Source organism: Patagioenas fasciata, chromosome 1, assembly GCF_037038585.1.
Source record: "Patagioenas fasciata isolate bPatFas1 chromosome 1, bPatFas1.hap1, whole genome shotgun sequence".
In the NCBI taxonomy this organism is placed as follows: domain Eukaryota; kingdom Metazoa; phylum Chordata; class Aves; order Columbiformes; family Columbidae; genus Patagioenas; species Patagioenas fasciata.
Window position 1 is genome coordinate 176,895,835 of NC_092520.1, and position 18,223 is coordinate 176,914,057.

General features: G+C 47.2%; 1 protein-coding gene across 1 annotated transcript; it reads left to right on the forward strand.

The window, feature by feature from the left end:
* Window positions 1-1,280: 1,280 nt before the first annotated feature.
* IL2RB (interleukin 2 receptor subunit beta) lies at window positions 1,281-17,819 on the forward strand. Its single transcript, XM_065847916.2, has 10 exons — window positions 1,281-2,430; window positions 3,703-3,800; window positions 4,132-4,258; window positions 5,803-5,908; window positions 7,054-7,162; window positions 8,133-8,281; window positions 9,543-9,714; window positions 11,524-11,620; window positions 13,434-13,518; window positions 14,907-17,819. The coding sequence occupies exons 2-10, from the start codon at window positions 3,719-3,721 to the stop codon at window positions 15,732-15,734; spliced, it is 1,755 nt and encodes a 584-aa protein (XP_065703988.1). The 5' UTR covers window positions 1,281-2,430; window positions 3,703-3,718; the 3' UTR covers window positions 15,735-17,819.
* Window positions 17,820-18,223: the final 404 nt, after the last annotated feature.

An 18,223-nucleotide genomic window follows, 5' to 3' on the forward strand; every position in this document is an offset into this window, starting at 1 on the left:
TGCAACTCATCTCATTCTTACTACATTAAAAAAAAAAAAAAAAAAAAAAGAAAGAAAGAAAGAAAGAAAGGAAAAAAAGGAGTTGGTGCATTTTCTTTCCCCTGTGATAAGCTGAACAATAAATGGATGCTTTGTGTTCTTTCTTTCCCAAAGTGATCTTTGGTCTGAAGGAAGGTGCATATTTCTCAGTTTGAAGGACGAACATGAAAAATTATGGTTAACATAAAAACTGCCTTGCAGCCACGGAGCTGATAATACCAAGAAGTTACTCACAGAGCACTTCATTGCTTCAGCTGAGGACTTCTGTGCCTGAGTATGCTGCATTCATTTTAGGAGCTCCTGAGAAAGGTGGGCTGTGCCTTGAAGGTACATGCCATTGCAGGTCCACCCTGGTGGGAGCCTCCAAGCTGCAGCTACCACAGTCAGTGGCTGCAGAACAGGAAAGCATGCAGCCCATCCTCTCCCCTGCTGCTCTTCAACAGAGGCTGGCTGGCTAGGTTCCCCAGTTGCCCTCACAAACGGTGGGCATAACAGGAGCCTTCAGATGACTGGCAAGAACATCCAAATGGCACCTCTCACACTCTTGATCCGTGTCATGCATGGTAAAGAAGAAGGTACTGCCAGACTGCTGGCTGAGCGCTTGATGCCTGAGTGGAGTTTGAACTGCAATGTTCTCTCAGAAATGGCCATGGGAATCCACTGTTACAAACTGCTTCAGAATGGCTCTACCCATGCCACCAAATCACTGTTTTGGTCCAACAGTCCAACACTCTTTCTCTTTGAAGTCTAATATCTTCTGAGATCCAGTCTCCAGGCTCTGCTGCCTGTGACTAAAAACTCATCCTCCTCCTACACATGTTTTCCACTACCTGAAACCAAGATGCCTTTTGCTAAAGAAGGCTTAATCCTCCAGGTTTGTATAGTCTTCAAAAAGGAACTGCCTGGAGACTTGGGATTAGCCTCTGGAAACTTTTTGTCAGAAAAATGTGCTTGCCGGACCTGAGCTTGGCCTTGAGCTGCTCCAGGAGAGAAAGGTAAGAAGTGCAGAGCGTGGTGATCGGTGCGTGTGTATAAAAGCAGATTCTCATCATCTGGCCCCACATTAGTGGCCATCTTTGTGCAGCCCCGACCAGACAGGAAATATGATATGCTGCACTTCAGAGAATTATATTTGTGTATGGAAAAAGAGAGGTGTGTGGTGAGACATGTGCATGTGTATGCCATCACACTGCGGATTTGCAGTTGTGTCTGTCTTGGCTTGGGATGTGAAGACAAAGTGTGCTGGGGAAGTTATCTGCCTGTGGCAAAAGGATCTTCTAAAACTAAACATGCCCTGCAGGGCCCCTGAGGCCTTATCTGTCTGTGAAGGTAAGGGCACATGAAGCTTTGGAAGAAGGTGGACATAGTTTTCAGATCCCTGTCTGGCCTATCGAATGGACAAGCCATGCCAAGCAGTTATTGCAGGTACTGCGGGGCAGTGTTATCTGTCTGGACCAGCTGCAAGGCTCAGGTCAGAGGGGATGATTCTTCCTTCTGTGGAGTGAGTGGGGTGCTAAGCTGGGTAGGGAGGCCGTGGGATGGGTGTTCCTATGGTGTCACACCATCTGCAAGCGTGAGGGCTGTGCCTCAAGCTTGCTCACATTCAGGACTGCCCTCGTTCCACTCCCACTCTGACCCAGGATGGGTCCTCTGAAACTGGGGCACTGGTGGAGAGGCTGGTTTTGTTCTGGTGTTGCTTAGATCGGTGACTCAAGTAATTTTTCACAAAGTAGTCCACGGCATTTCTACTGCCGATTGACTCCTATCCCCGGTTTCAAAGTGATCGGTGCACGTGCGCAGACCCTGAGAGCGATATGAGTGATGTGTTTGGGTGTCTGAAAGAGGAAATGATGGATCTCTTGCCAGTGTCCCAAGAGGACAGGTCCTTCTCTCTCTGTCTCTTTTGCTTCCCAGCAATAGTTATAAACTGGTCCCAGTATATCTGAGCACAGCAAGCTAACACCTGATCCCTCCACCCTTGTTTCTGCACCTATTGCTTTACCAGCAGGAAGTAGGACGTGGTTTGGGGCTTTTTATTCTCGGCCTCACTATCCTTTTCGATACTTCAGGGCCTTGTCTCAGTCTGACAAGGCAAGCAAGCAGCAGCTTCCTGTGAAAAGGTGAGACGAGAAGACGGAGAGACTGTGCACGTATGAGAAGAACAGTCCTGCAGCAGAACTTCTGGGCTGGAGGCACCTCTCCTCTCATTCCAGCAGTGCTGGCTGACATCTGGACATGCACTGAGCTAGGATATCCCCCTCCATCCCTCTCCCTTTCCTCCCTACCCGTTCCCTTCACAGTTTGACGTCCAGCACCTGCATCCATCCAGCCCTGCAACCCGGTCTCTGGGGACTCCCCGCGTCTGGACTGCCGGGTTCCTGGAGCTGGAAGGTAAAGGGGGTGATGCCAGTTCTCTCCCACACAGGGGTGGCTGATCTGAAAAGCGTCTTGGAAGGAGTTTCGGTCTGACAAACTGAATCTCGATGTTGGGGAGGGTTGAGCACTTATTTATCTCTCTGTCTCTCCACAGTCCTCTCAAATCATACTCCACATCTCACAACCACACCGCCTGCTTGCTTTCTCTCTCTTTCTCTCTCCTTTGTCTGTTAATCATTGTCGTCATGTTTTTCTTCCTCTGAACCTAATCTTTTATCGCAACGGGAATCGATGTTATGCCTCATGCCAGCCCTTTATAAACCCTCTCTTCCCGCTGCCCTGGCAGTCCCAGCAGGCTACAGCGGGACTATGTCTTGTTTTGCCCAGCTCTGCCTGGGCTCCAGGCTTGCTGAGAGCTGAGGGTGATCACTTCTTCTGTGGGTAGAGGCAGATCTTGAGCTCTGGATTTCCAGGTGTATGGGGAGAGTGGGACGCTTGGATGAGAAGCCCGTAAGCCCAGTCTGTCTAATATGGAACGTGGATTTGTAAGACAAGGAGTCTCCTTGGGTGCCACAAGTAGATGAGCAGTGCTGCAAAGTTTCCTAATTACAAAGCCCAAATTTTCTGCTACTCCTAAAAGCGCTGCTCCTTCCAAGGAAGTGCAGGGTCTACATGGTGAGGATGGTGCATGGTTTATGCATGACTACGTAATATTTTCTGATACGATAAAACCTTGACTTTCCAGAACTTGGTAAAGTCCTTCTTCTGCCTGATTTCCGTCCCTGTCCCAAACAAGCTATTCAAAATCTACCTCTTAAGCCACAAGTTCTGCAACTAACTTTTGTCATTTGCAGCCAGGGACCCCTCTTACTCAGCAAGCACCTAGTTATTTCAGCCCTTGGGCTTACCAAAAAAAGAAGCTCTTCAAGACACAAGCCGTGCGCAACCAAGGCAGTACTCTCTACCTGAGTCAGCAAGCAGCCTGAAACAATACAAGTGGACGGTTGCACAGACACACACGTTCCCAGAAGGCTTTACTCCTGCAAACAGCCCACCTGTGTTGCACTACAAGAAGTTTCAGTGCTGAGCAAAAGCACCCAAGGCAGGAAAACGATGAGGTGCTGAGGGAAGAGCACAGAATCTGGAGTGGAAAGGGTATGAGTTTGAGCCTGGAAGATTGGCACTGGCTTCGAGTTCTGCCTTGGGACAGTGGATGCCTCCTGTGAGATGACATCTTCCTAATTTGCATTGCTGAGCTATATTGGGGGGGCGTCTTCTCTCTTTCAGTGTGTCACCAGTACAGATGAAGCCCTCTTTGCTGCTTCTGTGTCATCTCTGGCTGTTGAAGCTCACGCGTCTCTCATGGGCATCAGACTCGGCACAAGGTAGGAAGTGATTCCCTTAACCCGTGGCAGATAGGCAAACAGGGAGACGGATCAACCAGAGGAGCTTGTTCGCCATGGTGTGTTGCTACGCAATGCTTGTTTTGTAACATACAGCCAGAGTGTGTTGCAATAGTTACAAGTTTCTTATGAGAACATAACCTTCAAGGACATTGCAAAGTGAGTGGCTCTGCCTTTGTTACCTGGAGACAGTTATCCAGCAGAGGAGACAGTCTGTATTTTGGGATGAGGCAGAACTATCTGGGGTGATGGTTAATGCCAAACATCATTGCTAATTCAGCCACATTGCCGTCGATCACTTCTCTGCCAGCAGGTGCCTCCAGCCTAACCTGTTGGTATGACTCACGGGCAGCTCTCTTCTGTGACTGGAACCCAGGCAGGGACCTGGTTGAAGCACCATGCCAGCTGGAGATTCTATCCAAGTTAGCTTTTTGTGACAGGTGAGTGACTGGAGAGGCTGAGTAAAGCCAATGTTTAGAATGAAAAGTGTCCTGGAAAGTTTAGTACTTAACAAAAATGTAAGTTCCGCCTCCCCAGGCCAAGTGTAGTGGAGTCACATAGCTGAGGTGCTTTGTCTTGAACTCAGTCTCTAACCCTGTGTTGGCTGCGGTGGTGGGCATGGCTCAGTGTTTGTCATCTCACAATCCCAAACTGTTTAGCATAGCCCATCTTTCAGCTCCATGGTTCTTTCTGTGCTTCATTTTAGAAAAAATTCCTCTTCCTTGGTAGCCACTCTCTAGAGAGAAATGCATTTTCAATGGAAAATGAGGATATATAGAGATGGTGGCAGAGGAGGTTTGAATTAAAGTTGTGCAGGGGCCATTTGCCATTGTCAGTATGAACTGGGATGTTGAACCCTGAGTAACAATAAATGAAAATATTGCTCCCCTTACCTCCCTTGGCTCTTTCATTTCTCCCAGTTCATGATGGCTTACTCTCCCACACATCTCCCAGCAGAGGGGTTGGTGTGTGGCCAGTACCGCAGTGGCGGCTGACTGAGTCTCTGTGATCTCCAAGTATAACATCTCCACTCAAGAGACTTACCAGCTTACCCCATGGCTTCCCTGGGTTCTCATCATAAGGAGAGCTCAGTGTGATTCTTGAAGTGGGTGCATTGTTTGTGACTGTCATAGAGACAGTTCCAATGAGGGGACAAGGGAAAATATATTCTGGGGTCTGGTGAATGGACCTAGAAAGCCAAAACATTTATGTTGCTCCATGAGTGTGAATCACAGAGAAGGGGGATGGAATTTGAGCTCGATTTGGAATGTACCATTGCTTGACCACAGCCGTAGGACATCACCTCTCCTCACAGTCAGCAACTCCTGGGCTTGATCTGACCTTACAGATGGAGCAGGCATCTCAGTCTGATAACCCCTCAGCTGCAACCCACCGGATATTCTCTGCCCTGTCAATCCCTATGCCATAGCTCAGCTCAGGCCACCCAGCCACGCTTGTCAGAGCAGAAAAGAGGTCATGGCATAGCACTGCCAAGTGTGACGTACAGACCTGGCTGACTGGGGTGTGACCTGGTTCAGACAAATTGGTATCTCAGTTGGTATCTGAGATCCGACAGGACTGCCAGTGACTTGAAGGAGACCTGTGAACTCTAGAGAGGCTGAAACAGATACCTGTCTTCCAGGGCCACGCTGGTGCAGTTGTGGGCAGCAGGTGTGTTTGGGTTCCGCGTGCCCTCTGGTATCAACAGGAAGCAGAGCAGGTAGCCAGAGGTTTCTGTGAAGACTTGGAAACTGGAAACCTGCTGTTGTCTTTGGCTTGAAATAATTGGGATGCATTGACTCTCCATGTGCCAGCACATAAAATTTGGATGAGTGATGCAGTGGGGAGAGAAAGTAGAATTACATCCTTCCTGTAACCTGTTCAGCAAATATGGTAGGATGCAAAATGCTTGAAAGGCCTTTAGCATTACATAAATACAAAACAGCCTGCTTGGCTCACTTGAGTTCTCCTGCTTAAACCCCAGGTCATTTCCCTTACCTGAAAAATTCAAGGAGCACTGTGAATTACCCAAGGCAGAACACATGACAGGACTGAGGAGGTGCATCAAGACCTTCAGCAAAAACAGTAATGTGAGTAATTCATCTGGATGTCCTGGCAAATGACAAGGTGGAAAGGATTTCTATGTGGATTTTGGGTGTATAAACAGTGTCACACACAGAAGTGGTATAAAAAACCCAAACCTAATCCCTGACTCCAGTTCTGGTGCTTGGCTTGCTGTTGTGTGTTGCTGATATGCACAGTCCCTATGGGTTTGGCTGCAGGAAGGACTGGCTTCATTGTGAGCTGGGCCATGCTGTCCTGATACATGCAGAAGAGACGCGAGACAGACAGATCACGTACAGTTTCTCATGTCTCAGTTACCTGGGTTTGGCCCTAATCCCTCTGAGGAGGGATGGACATCACCACCAGCTCTGAGGTCACCTCTTGACCGCATTTTTCTTGAAGAGGTCAGTACCATCTTACAGATCATTAACTACAGTAAAGTCTGATTAGATGTGTCAAATACAAGGTGCAACAGCAGTACATCACTAGAGCTAATGGTGACGCAAATCTTCTGGCTGTTATTCTTTATTTAAACCAGTCTTTTTTAGACTCATATGTACTTCCTTCAGTGATATCCAGGATTACTGTACCCTTGTGTTTTCAGAAAAAAAATTACCCAAATATGAGCTAATTCTGATATTGATAGTCACAACCAGTTCTAATGACAAACTGTTCTACATTTGTACATTATGTGCTAGTTGCTAGTTCAAAAATCTTCTCTTTCTAATCAAGTTAATTTCCATTTGTTCATTTAATACTACATGATGCATGTGGCCCTTTAGTATCATTGCATTTCAAGAGTAATATTTAATACTAATCTTGGCTCAATCTTACCAATGAACACAGAATTTTTTAGTAAAAAATTTTTTTCCCAATAAATGTCACTCACAGAAAGTAATTTTTCTTCCTACTTAGCACATACAGCAAGCCTAGCAAGCTAGCATGTCGCAATATTTTGTGCCCTTCTCACCAATGAACAGAAAAAATCCAGCTACATCAAGTATAAATCTTTGGTTATGCACTGACCACTGAGGCTTATGCCTTTCAGCCACAGATATAATCCATACTTATTGTCAAGTATTCCTAAACCTCTTATACATAGGCAATGCTTAGAAATACAAATGCTCATTAATGAGGCTTCAGTGTTACGAATGGTAAATTTTCCTTTCAGACTCAATGCTTCACCACTGCAGACCGTCTTGCCATGTCTGTCCATTGCCAGATTGGAGAAAATACATCTATACCTGTGCAAATAGAAGATTTCAGTCCACTTGCAAATAGTGAGTACTCATCTGTCTTTTAGTCTCTGAAGTTTCCCCACAATAGCTAATTTCTCTTCCCCATCCACCTCTATGCAACACCCATAGCTGATTTTAGACTTGTCTCTTTTCCTTGTTGCCTGCTATACCCAGCACAGATGAACCACTTGCACCTCCAATGTGCAATGTCATGCCAGCCACTTTGTGCCCTGTCCTGTGTCTGGGATACTGTTGAATGAGAGCGCTTTGCACTAGGAGTTCTGGCTTCAAACTGGCAATGACATCTCAGGTGACCTCCTGAAAAATGCATGCTGCAACAAGGAAGGAAAGTCTTACTGCTCTTCCCTTGGTCTTCTTACCAGTTATGTGCTACTACCCTCCTTTAAGCCAGCTTTGCCATGCATCAGTCTTTGCTGAAAGGATTCAATTCACTAAACCAGAAGAAAAACATCTGCTTCAGTAATTTTATTTTTTTTTTGCTGGATGGCTGAGTGTGCCTTGCTCAAGGAGAGGTCCAACAGGGCTGCTGGAAGGTGAGGCATAGGAAGGCATGGCTGGAGTCAGGGTTTGGGAAGGGTCAGCCCAGACAGTCTGTGTAACTCCATCCTCTGTGGCTGCAGCTGGAAAGCAGCTGTCACCCCAACCACGCTCCATTCCTGTCTGCACAACTGCTCTGTGGGTCACTCCTATGAGACAGAATGCGTGGCCATGTGGGATTGATTGCACTGACTGCAAGGGCCACTCTCATAGCCTCACAGGAGGAGCTGCCTTTAACCTAGTCCAGAGACAACAGGCCTTTTGCCTGTAGCGACAGTGGGGAAGAAGAAGGAACAGAGAGAGGAGAACTCACTAACCATCTCACGTGGCTGTGGCTGGCTGGAGTCTGCGAGCACAGTTGAGACACCAGCCCTGCTGCAATGGGGTTTGCAGTGGAGCCCTGTCGCGGACAGAGAATGCAGCGGCATCAGCCCTGCTCCTTCTCTCTTTCCAGTAAAGCTGAGGCCTCCAGGAAATCTTCAGCTGGTTAGAAAAACTGAGAACACCTACAACTTAACATGGAGCCTGAATATTTCCTCCCACTATTTGGATGGGGAGCGGGAATATCAAGTGCGGTACCGAACCACGAGTCAGTCCTGGGAGGTGAGTATGGAGTGGGGCACTTGGACCTGTTACCATATGAATCTTTGTTTTCTTTACATCACCCAGTGCTTGTTCCTGGGCCTCCCCTCAGGCCAAAGCCAGTTTTGGTGAAGCTGGAGAGCAGATGACACCTCCTGCCCTCTTATCTGTGTCACCTGTTGCCAGTGTTTGGTGATGACATGGAGGCAGACAGGAATCCTGTTTTACTTAGTGCTGTCTCAGACATACAGATAGGTCCAGGACAGACCTGAAACAGATGAAAAAAGCAAAGCGAAGAAGACTTGTTCTCCAGAGTGAACAAGCAGTGCACAAGGTGCAGGGATCTGAGACAGGTCCTCTCTGAGGGCCTTGGAAAAGATCACAGTATCACAGTATCACAGTATGTTTGGGATTGGAAGGGACCTCGAAAGATCATCTAGTCCAATCCCCCTGCTGGAGCAGGAATGCCTAGGTGAGGTCGCACAGGAACATGTCCAGGCAGGCTCTGAATGTCTCCAGGGAAGGAGACTCCACAACCTCCCTGAGCAGTCTGTTCCAGTACTTTGTCACCCTCACTGAGAAGAAGTTTTTTCTCAAATTTAAGTGGAACCTCTTGTGCTCCAGCTTGGTCCCATTACTGCTTGCCCTATCATTGTTTGCCACTGAGAAGAGCCTGGCTCCATCCTCATGGCACTCACCCTTTACATATTTATAAACGTTAATAAGGTCACCCCTCAGTCTCCTCTTCTCCAAACTAAAGAGACCCAGCTCCCTCAGCCTTTCTTCATAAGGGAGGTGCTCCACTCCTGTAATCATCTTTGTTGCCCTACGCTGGACCCTCTCCAGCAGTTCCCTGTCCTTCTTGAACTGAGGGGCCCAGAACTGGACACAATATTCCAGATGGGGTCTCACCAGGGCGGAGTAGAGGGGAAGGAGGACCTCTCTCGATCTACTGACCACCCCACTTGTAATACACCCCAGGATGCCATTGGCCTTCCTGGCCACAAGGGCACAGTGCTGGCTCATGGTCATCCTGTTGTCCACCAGGACCCCCAGGTCCCTTTCCCCTGCACTGCTCTCTAATATGTAATTTCCCAACCTATACTGGAACCTGGGGTTGTTCCTGCCCAGATGCAGGGCTCTACACTTTCCCTAGTAAAATTTCATCAGGTTATTCCCCACCCAAATCTCCAGCCTGTCCAGGTCCCGCTGGATGGCAGCATGAGTACATGAGGCTGTAAACCAGGGTGTTGATGATGCTCTAATTTTACCATACTCGCAGGATGCCAGGAACTTCACCATTGTGCAGGACCAGATGTGGGTGGTGTTTGAGAGCCTCTCCCCTGACCTGAAATATGAGGCAGCTGTCCGTGCAAGGCCAGGTGCCTCAAGTACCTCCAAAGGCGTGTGGAGCGACTGGAGCGAGACGATACTGTGGAGGACACATGCTGACCGTAAGGATCAGAGTCAGGCAGTCTGGCTTGGAGGGGAAAAAGGGGATGCAGGGGAAACAAAGTAGAAGGGCCAAACTGACTGAGAAGCTGGATGAAGATGGATAGGGAGGATTGTGTTAATCAAAGAGCAATAGAAAGGTCAGAAACTATCTGTCTCTCCTAATCTGTTAGGTCAGACTGGCTCAACAGGGCTTAAGGGCAAAGACCCCCTGACCCCAATAGAGCCCCTCTGACTTCCAGAAGACAGTCAAAATCCACAAGACATAAATCAGGGACTGCTTGCCCAGAGCAGTAAGGCCAGATGTCTGACCTGCAGAAGCAGTGGCCAGGACTGGCATTTTCCCTGGTGCTTCTGTGACCTATGAACATAAATCCAGCTTTCTAAAATGACCCACTTCATTGGAGCCATTGATCACTGAAATGCAGTGAAAGAGAGCACTCAGCTCTTGAAGAAAAGGAGACCTGAGCCTAGGAAGCAAAATCTCACAGAGAATGAAAGAGACTTACTGCATGTAAGTCCCTTCCAAAAACATCTGCTGAGACTTGCATCAGTCATTTCCATGAATGACAGCATGGAGGACACCTCCAGCCTTGAAAGACAGTGCCCTAAGCAAGTCTCTTTGGTGAGTCACTGGCTGTGGTCTCTGTCATTTCTTTTCTGAAAAATAAGCAGATAGAGGTTATTCCTTCTAATCGCGCCCCCACTCTGCCCCTGCTCAGCCCCCACCCCCTCGTGTTGTGCCTGGTGCTGGTATAAACAGAGAAGCTATGTTTAGAAAGGGCGCTGTGTTGCTGTGGCGATCAAATTTTGACAGTGTGTGATGTCAATGAATAGGATACAGCCGCAACCAGTTGTCATAGCAACCAAGACCCAAAGATAACCAGGGTACCAGAGGCAGAGGAGACAAAGTGATCTGAGTAGCATGTCAAGGACAGGCAAAGAAAAGAATGTCCTAAAAACGTCTCCTCCTTATTTTATTTTTCTCTGCTCCCTCACAACTACCCCAGAGGAGCTCTGCAGGCCCCAACCAAGGGGTAGTAGGGATGGAGGGAAATGTGAGTGGCAGTTAGAGGAGACAGGCACCAGAATAGTAAAACCAAGCAAAAGTTCATTGGGGAGATGTGTGTGAAAAGAAAAGTATAAGATAATGCCAGGCAAGCCTAAGGAGTGCTGGCAGCTCTGGCAATGTGGGAACTCAGTCTCTTTCTCCTAACCCTACAGTCCAAGTACCAAAATCATTATGTAGTGGAAAGCTGCAACATTCCTAGCCTCCTAAAGCTTTCCTACATGTCTTCAAATAAATAAGTCAGCTCCCTGACCTCTAACCTTCTCCATGCTTGGTCCTCCTGCCTTCTCAAAGACCCATGAACCCCATTACTCTATTTCCACCACTGACTGATAATGGTGTTTCAAGTACCATGTTGATTTTAGGACTCCCAGCATTCCTTTGCAACAAAACAGACAGGTTGATGGACACTTCAACCAGTATACTGTGGCACCTTGTCTGTGGAAATCCCCAGCTGTGGTGCTGTTATGAACAGGGATTTCAAACTGCTCAGCACATATTTTCTAAGCCATGCTGAGTAGACTCTGAAACCCATCCCAGCTCAAAGGCATCCTACACAACACAGCAGAACTCATTTATCTGACTTGTATATTATAATTTTATATGAGATTTTATATTACACATTATTATAAAAAAGGACCACTTTGATGAGCTTGAACAGGCATAGAATGGATGCAGGTCCTACCTCCAGAATTCTGGCTAAATATTTACAGCAACTCTCTTGTTCTCTCTCATCTTGTAGAAACATCCCGGCCGGTCTTGCCAGCTCTTATAGTGAGCACTTGCATCTTCGTGATCATTGGGACTGCTTTCCTTATTAACCTACGGACCCTGAAATGGTAAATGAGAACCAAGTTTTCCTCTCTGTTCCTCTTCTGTATCTTGTGTCTTCTCAAAACCAGGATTATTTTTTACTTGGCATTACTCAGGATAGGGAGTGACTTTAAAATATGGTTTACATCCCAACCTTTTGAGGCTGACATTTGTCTGGGGAGATACATCACCACTCAAGATGATGTGGTTTCAGCACCATCATTGTATTGTGCCACACTCCTGTGATCTGGTGCTGTGCCCTGGCTAAATTAAAAACATGCTTCAGCGCTTCTGTTGCCCATGGGTTAAAGTGCTGTTCCCTGGCAGGGACGCACAAAATTGCCTCTTAAAAATCAGGTCAGTGGGCTGAGCACTTCTGCAGTGGAGAGGACCAAGCAAGCCTAGGTACTGCTACCTTCTCACATACTCAAACACTCCAGCAAGAGCTTGGACGAGACATAGGGACTTCTGGTCTGTAGACAAAACTCCCAAGCGAGGAGTACAAGTCTTCCTCTCCCTGGTCTGTCCAGTCCTGGAGTATGTTGGTAAACATCTACATGATGCTTTAAAGACCTTTTTACCCTTGTTTCTAGCAAGACATTGCTTTTATTCGGGACTGAAAGTATATTACAAGGTTACCCCATGGAATAATACGGAGGGTGACCTGTCAACATGGTGAGGTTAGAAATGGCCTCAGGTTTTCTCACCTCAGGACAGGGACAGAGAAGTAGGGTGCTGATGTTCATGGCAGAGAGCAGGGAGAAATGTTCTCAGGGTTGAGGCAGCAGAGGTGGGGACGGCTTCTCTATAAGAACAGAAGGAGAAGCATGTTGAGGGAAGCTGGATACTGAGAAAGCCACTAGTCACTGTGTTTTACCTTGAGTCATACCACAAAGGTGAGGAAATGTTAGCTGTATGGCACAGAGAGAAATAAAAGTGCCTCCTTCCTCCACAGAGTATAATTAACCTGGGAGAACTGGATAGAGGATAATGCTGAGGTAAGATCCAAGCCAGGATTAGACATGCATGAATAAAAATATCTTCTGCAGTGATGTAAGGTAGTTTGTATGCAAGAACTAGCAAATGATGCTTCAGAGAGCACACGGATTGCCTCCAGAGGTCAGGAAGGTCTTTCCTTAGAGCATCTCACAGCAAAGCTTCAGCAAAGAGCCGACATCTCTGAGAGACTGAGGAGCATATTAGATCAATTCATGCTGCCTCAGGATGACAACACATTGGATCCAGTAAAATAGAGGCCACTGGGTGAACACAAGGCATGCTCAGATGGATTGCACAGGCAGTGTGTCCTGTAATAGCTATACCATGCAGTGTTCTACTAACAGAACGGACAGTTGTGGCACAGCTTTGCTAACGATGGTCCCATTCAGGCCATGTGGTCCTCTGAGTCATTTTGGTGACAGCAAAGCAAAAAGGGGGCAACTCACAGCAGCTGGAACTTGGAAACAAGGGAGACCTTCCTATCTTGTCATCAGGGCAGGAGGGGAGGGGAGCAGGTGGAGAGGTCAAGGTGACCAGCCAAGGCAGGGAAGAAAACAGTGTACTGTTGGTTGGTTGTGCTTCCCCAGGGAAAAGGCTGAGGGGAATGTATTTTCCAATGCCAGGTTTAACTGCCTGGTCTCCATATCTCTCATCCTTCAGCTACCGTGTTTTAGGCCGCTCAAAAGCAAGGCAAGCTCTCAGACTTATTCTTACTTCACGTATCTCTCACATCAGTGTAGTAGCCATGAGCTGTGCTGCTCTCTCCTACTACCACCGCAATACCAGATTGGTCAGAATCAGGCCCTGCTTCATTCTTCCTTCTCATTTTCTTTTCTCAAGGTTTAAGAAGATCCTGAAGATTCACATCCCAGACCCTGAGAAGTTCTTTCCCCCACTCGTTTCAGTTCACGGAGGTGACATTCAGGTATGGGACTTGGGATGGAGCCAAGGGATTCTGAGGGAGAAGTGACAGAAAGGAGGGTCCAGCTGCACATGCCCGAGACAGACACTCTGTTGTCGGATCTACATGTGCACACACAACAAGTGTGCCTGTAGCACCAGCTTCTGGGTTCTCCCCTTGAGGTTTGTTTTCTGACCTTCTAAAACCTGACACTCAACTGAAGTGTCTCTACAGAACTGAGAAACAGCAAATCACGCAAAGTTCATCACCCTGCTCCCCTAACAGGGAGCCTAAGAGACAACAAGAGACCTGCAGGAGGGAGCTTGGCCTCTCAGATCCCGTTGCACACCATTTCAATCCTTCCCTGACTGCGCCAGGCTGCCCAGCTCTTCCCCAGTTTTCCTGCTGTGATCCCCAACTCCTGGCTGTGAGCCTTTCCTTGGCTCCTGCTATGAACTGGCCTCACACTGGATGGCACTTCGCTGTTTTCTGCATTCCTGTTGTCTTTTTTTTTTCTCTTCTTTCTCCACCACCACTTTCTCCTTTCCCATAATCTCTCTGTGAGTATGGGCAGCTGCAAGTAGGCAACTACCATTCTGTGCAGTATTAAAGGATGTGTCAGATGTGAGACATTTTGGCAGGTGATCCCAAGAGGCATCTCACTTTAAGAAGGGTGGAAACAAAAAGCAGAGGTTCCAGAGGACAGCAAAGCTTTGGGAAAACCTAAGTGCAAAAAGCCCTAGCAAGCTTAAACTAGAGGGGAAGAGTACAGGGCTGGGGAGGGAGGGGGCAGGGGTGTTCAGCTGGCACCCACACTTCCTCCGTGCAGAAAGAACTAGAAGAATTGGCTTTACAGGCCATGAAGGCAATGAAGTTGGATGCTATCAAAAACAGTTTATTTTTAAGGATAATGATGCACCACAGGATGTCACTCGTGGTGAGTGTGGAAAACTAGGCACAAGGGTCTTGGAAGAGCACTTTAGATAAGAAATCTGCATAGAGCCATGTAGATGTGTCAGGAACTGGTTGAGCACCTACGAATAGATCACATGAGACATGTCCTAGTTCTGCTTTTTTTTCTTCCACCTTCACTTCATCTTATGGTCTTGCAATCTTTTTCCTTCCTATCACTTTAATCTTTCATTCTTCATCCCCCCCTTCAGAAATCTCAAAACATAGACTTGCAAGATCTGGTCTTGATTTTGAAGTGACAGATAAACTGTCTCTGAAAATCCTGCAGATGAGACATCATGAATGTGAATTTCCCTCCCCACCACCTCCGGCAGCTCTTGCTTGGACAGAGAAAATGTTACTTGATTGCTGTGGGTACTCGGGAGAGGAAAACTTTGGTTCTTCACTGAGTATTATACTTTGGGTGTAACAGTCGCTCTCCTGTGTTTCTTCCCTATCAGAAATGGCTTTCCTCTCCATTCTCCACATCTTCCTACTGTGTGAACAGCACAACCCCGGAGATCTCCATGCTGGAGGTGATGCAGAAGAATGACCAGGAATCCCAGTTCCTACTTTCCAAGGGAACACTGACTCCTGATCCTCCCTTAGAAACCAGTGGGCACTCAGTATCCAGCTGCTTCACCAACCAAGGCTACTTCTTCTTCCACCTTCCCAGCTCCTTTGAGATCGAGTCCTGTCAGGTCTACTTCACATATGAGCCTTTCACCCAGGAGGGCAGTAGCAGTGAGGACAGCGAGTCTTACCGTGCTCTCCCCTCCCCAGACCTCTGCACACTGGCAGAGGACATGCCCGTGTTGTCCCACAACTTCCTTCACTGTATCAAGGCGACCCAAGGCTTCCAAAACAGCTCCTTCATGGGAGAGACAGAAGGTGAAGCCCAAGGGGCCATGGTTATTTCTGGGGCTCTCCAGTCAAGGGAAAGCACCTCATCAACACCGGTTCTGAAACAGGATGAGAAGGTGATGGACAAAGCAGCTTTACAACCTGCTGAGGCCCCATGCCAGCTGGACACTGACTTTCCTGACCCACCAGACCTTCATGACAGCAATACTATTGATATAATGGAGCGGAGTGGAAAGGCAGGCCCTTCAAATAACCTCTGTACACCAGCAGCACGTGCTACCTCCTCTTTCTCTCAGCCTCCCCCTCTAAGGCAAACCCAGAATGAGGATTTGTGCAGAACAGCCTTCTCCAGCCAGGACCCAAACACTGGTGCCTACCTTTCTCTGAGGGACCTCCAAAGCCAGTACAGCCATTGCTCTGTCTAGGATCTGCCTGGAGGAAACCCACAGGTGGAAAAGGCCTTCTCTTCACAGAAGGCTAGATGGACAGTTTTTCTATTCAAGAAATTAATGTAACTTCAGCATCAAACCTGTTGGGACTGTTCTTCAATTAATCTGGATAACAAAGTTACTCCAGGGCTGCAAAACAAGTAAAGGGATAGGATGGACAAGGTATAAATTCATGGATGGCTACACAGGTAGAATTAGTTCTCAAGGTAATGTGTTAGTGAAATAGACCACTGGAAATTAGAGGACTTTTTTTGTGGTGAACTGGGCTAGTGGACAGTGAAGCAACACATGGAGAATGATAAAGGCACATTAAGGCTGTTCGGTGGCTACACAGCTCATGGAGATGTAGAAGCCTGATTCTTAGGCATACAGGCCAACAAGGGACTCACTTTCACAACTGAACCTGTTTCTCAGCTATTACTGGATATAATGGCATAAAAACCCTTTCCCACACTGCTCAAGTGCCATCCCAAACTTCACCAGCTTGTTTCTTCCTTCCCACCTCCCAGCAGAAGGCTGTGCCAGCGTATCCACACTCTGCATCTTGGTCTAAAATAGCACTTAGTTTTGAGGCTGAGCAGGCACATGGTCCATTTACCTCATCCCAGCCTAAGACCCTCTAATGGGAGAGAGAAATACCTGAAGAGGTGGATATGAAATTTTATACAAGGAACAGTAGCACAGTGCTGAGGCTGATGATGAAATGGGTGAAGATATCTCCTGACCGACCAAAGGTCTAATTTTTAATGTGATGTCTGCACTTCAGGTTTTAATCACAGATTACCTCCTGAGCTACTCGGTCCAGTTTTAGACACAAATCTCTAAGGTCAACTCAGAGCCACGACTGTGTCAGCTGTGTAAGCAGGGCAGTGTAAAAGAAATCCCCATTACTGGGTTAAAAATACTGGGGAAATCCCCTCCCCCCTCCTTCTTTACCCCGGGTCTGATGATGGCAGTAAAAAGAACATACACATTTTCCCATTCTTGCTGCAATATTTTTCATGAAATCGAAAGCCTCTCTTGCCCTGCTGGCAAAACACGGTTATTTGACTATGATAAGCTGATTGCAGAATAGTTCATCCCACATCCTGTATTAGTGGAAAACATCGCAACCGTGCTGCCCATTCCTTCCATTGCTCAAGGGAAACCGTTACCTAATTAGCAACAAAGATGTGGTGAATGAGCCCAGAAAACTAACACACAAATCAGCACCTTTGCTGGAAAAGAAACCTCAATTCACTCACAAAGAATGAGAGTAGCAAAGGCAGATTTTTTAAATTTTTCCTCTGCATTTGCTGATCTTCGTTGAGAAAAAGCAGCACACCACTGAAGAAAAGTAGCAAGGCAAGGGTAGACACACTGTTCTAGTTATATCCATCCCTGCATTCAACATCTCTACTGTCTGTCCACTTTCTTCCCATATTCCTGGACTATTCAGCAGCAGGAAAATACCAGCCCTGTGCTAAAGATATTTATTCTCAGAATTTTTATATCAAAAAGGTCAAGGATTTCAAACTTCTTGGTACTTCCGTCACCCTTGTATCACCCAGAACTAATTATTCCCTACCTCTGCTTGTACAATTGTGGAGTTTCCCCTTTGTCCTGGTCCCATACTGTTGCCTGACCTTGCATTGTGCAGCATGATTGTCATTATGAGTCCCAGCTCAGCCACTGGCTTGGATTTCACCTCAGAAAAGCTACTCCAAGGAGTTGAGCCTGCCTGCACCTGAGAGGCTGGGAGAGGTATACCTCTGCTCTCATCATCTTCTTCACTACCTGCATCAAGATACGGACTGTTCTGTTGTCTGTTCTGTCCAGGAGACAGCAGGTGAAGAAGACCTCATGGCTTCCCTGATAAGGAAGTACAAGGCTTGCTCAGCTGTTTTCTGTACTTTGAGAAGCTTCCCAGATGGACTTCAAAAAGAGACAATGAATCCCTTGGCCTTGATGGGCAATTTGCTGTGTCACCTGGGCCAAAGATTCTAGCTGTACTGATAGTTATCCCGTTCCAATGTAGACCTTCGTAAGCTTCTCAATTATTCTTGCTGCTAAGATGACTAGAAAAGAAAAACTTTGCCTCTTTGTGAATAAAATAAATATTAAGGAGTCTATAGTGTTCTTCTGTCCCTTGGGGTTGGGGGAAGGAATTAACAGCTTTCCTAAATAGGGGACTAGACAAAGCTTTGCTCAGACCCATATACCTTTAGTCTTCCTTCCCTCTCCCTTCCCCAAGGGATTCAGCCACCTAAACCAGAAATCAGAGTTGGAAGTGATCCTGGTGCAAGCCCCGAGGGACCATCCTGCTGGCTGGGTACTTCTCCCCACCTTGTGAAAGTGCTGACAGCTTTCGAGCTGGCAAGCTGTTAGCACTGCCTTCACAGGCACGCTGGGTGTGAATGTGTGACACACCACGGCAGGAAGTGCTCAGCATCAGATCTGGTGATAACCGGACTTTTCTTCCAGGA

Excerpts from the sequence above, each read along its gene's own strand:
- IL2RB (XM_065847916.2), top strand. The coding sequence starts at position 3,719 with ATGAAGCCCTCTTTGCTGCTTCTGTGTCATCTCTGGCTGTTGAAGCTC. Across the intron at positions 4,259-5,802 it reads AAGTTAGCTTTTTGTGACAG|GTCATTTCCCTTACCTGAAA; the intron begins GTGAGTGACTGG and ends CTTAAACCCCAG. Across the intron at positions 11,621-13,433 it reads AACCTACGGACCCTGAAATG|GTTTAAGAAGATCCTGAAGA; the intron begins GTAAATGAGAAC and ends TCTTTTCTCAAG.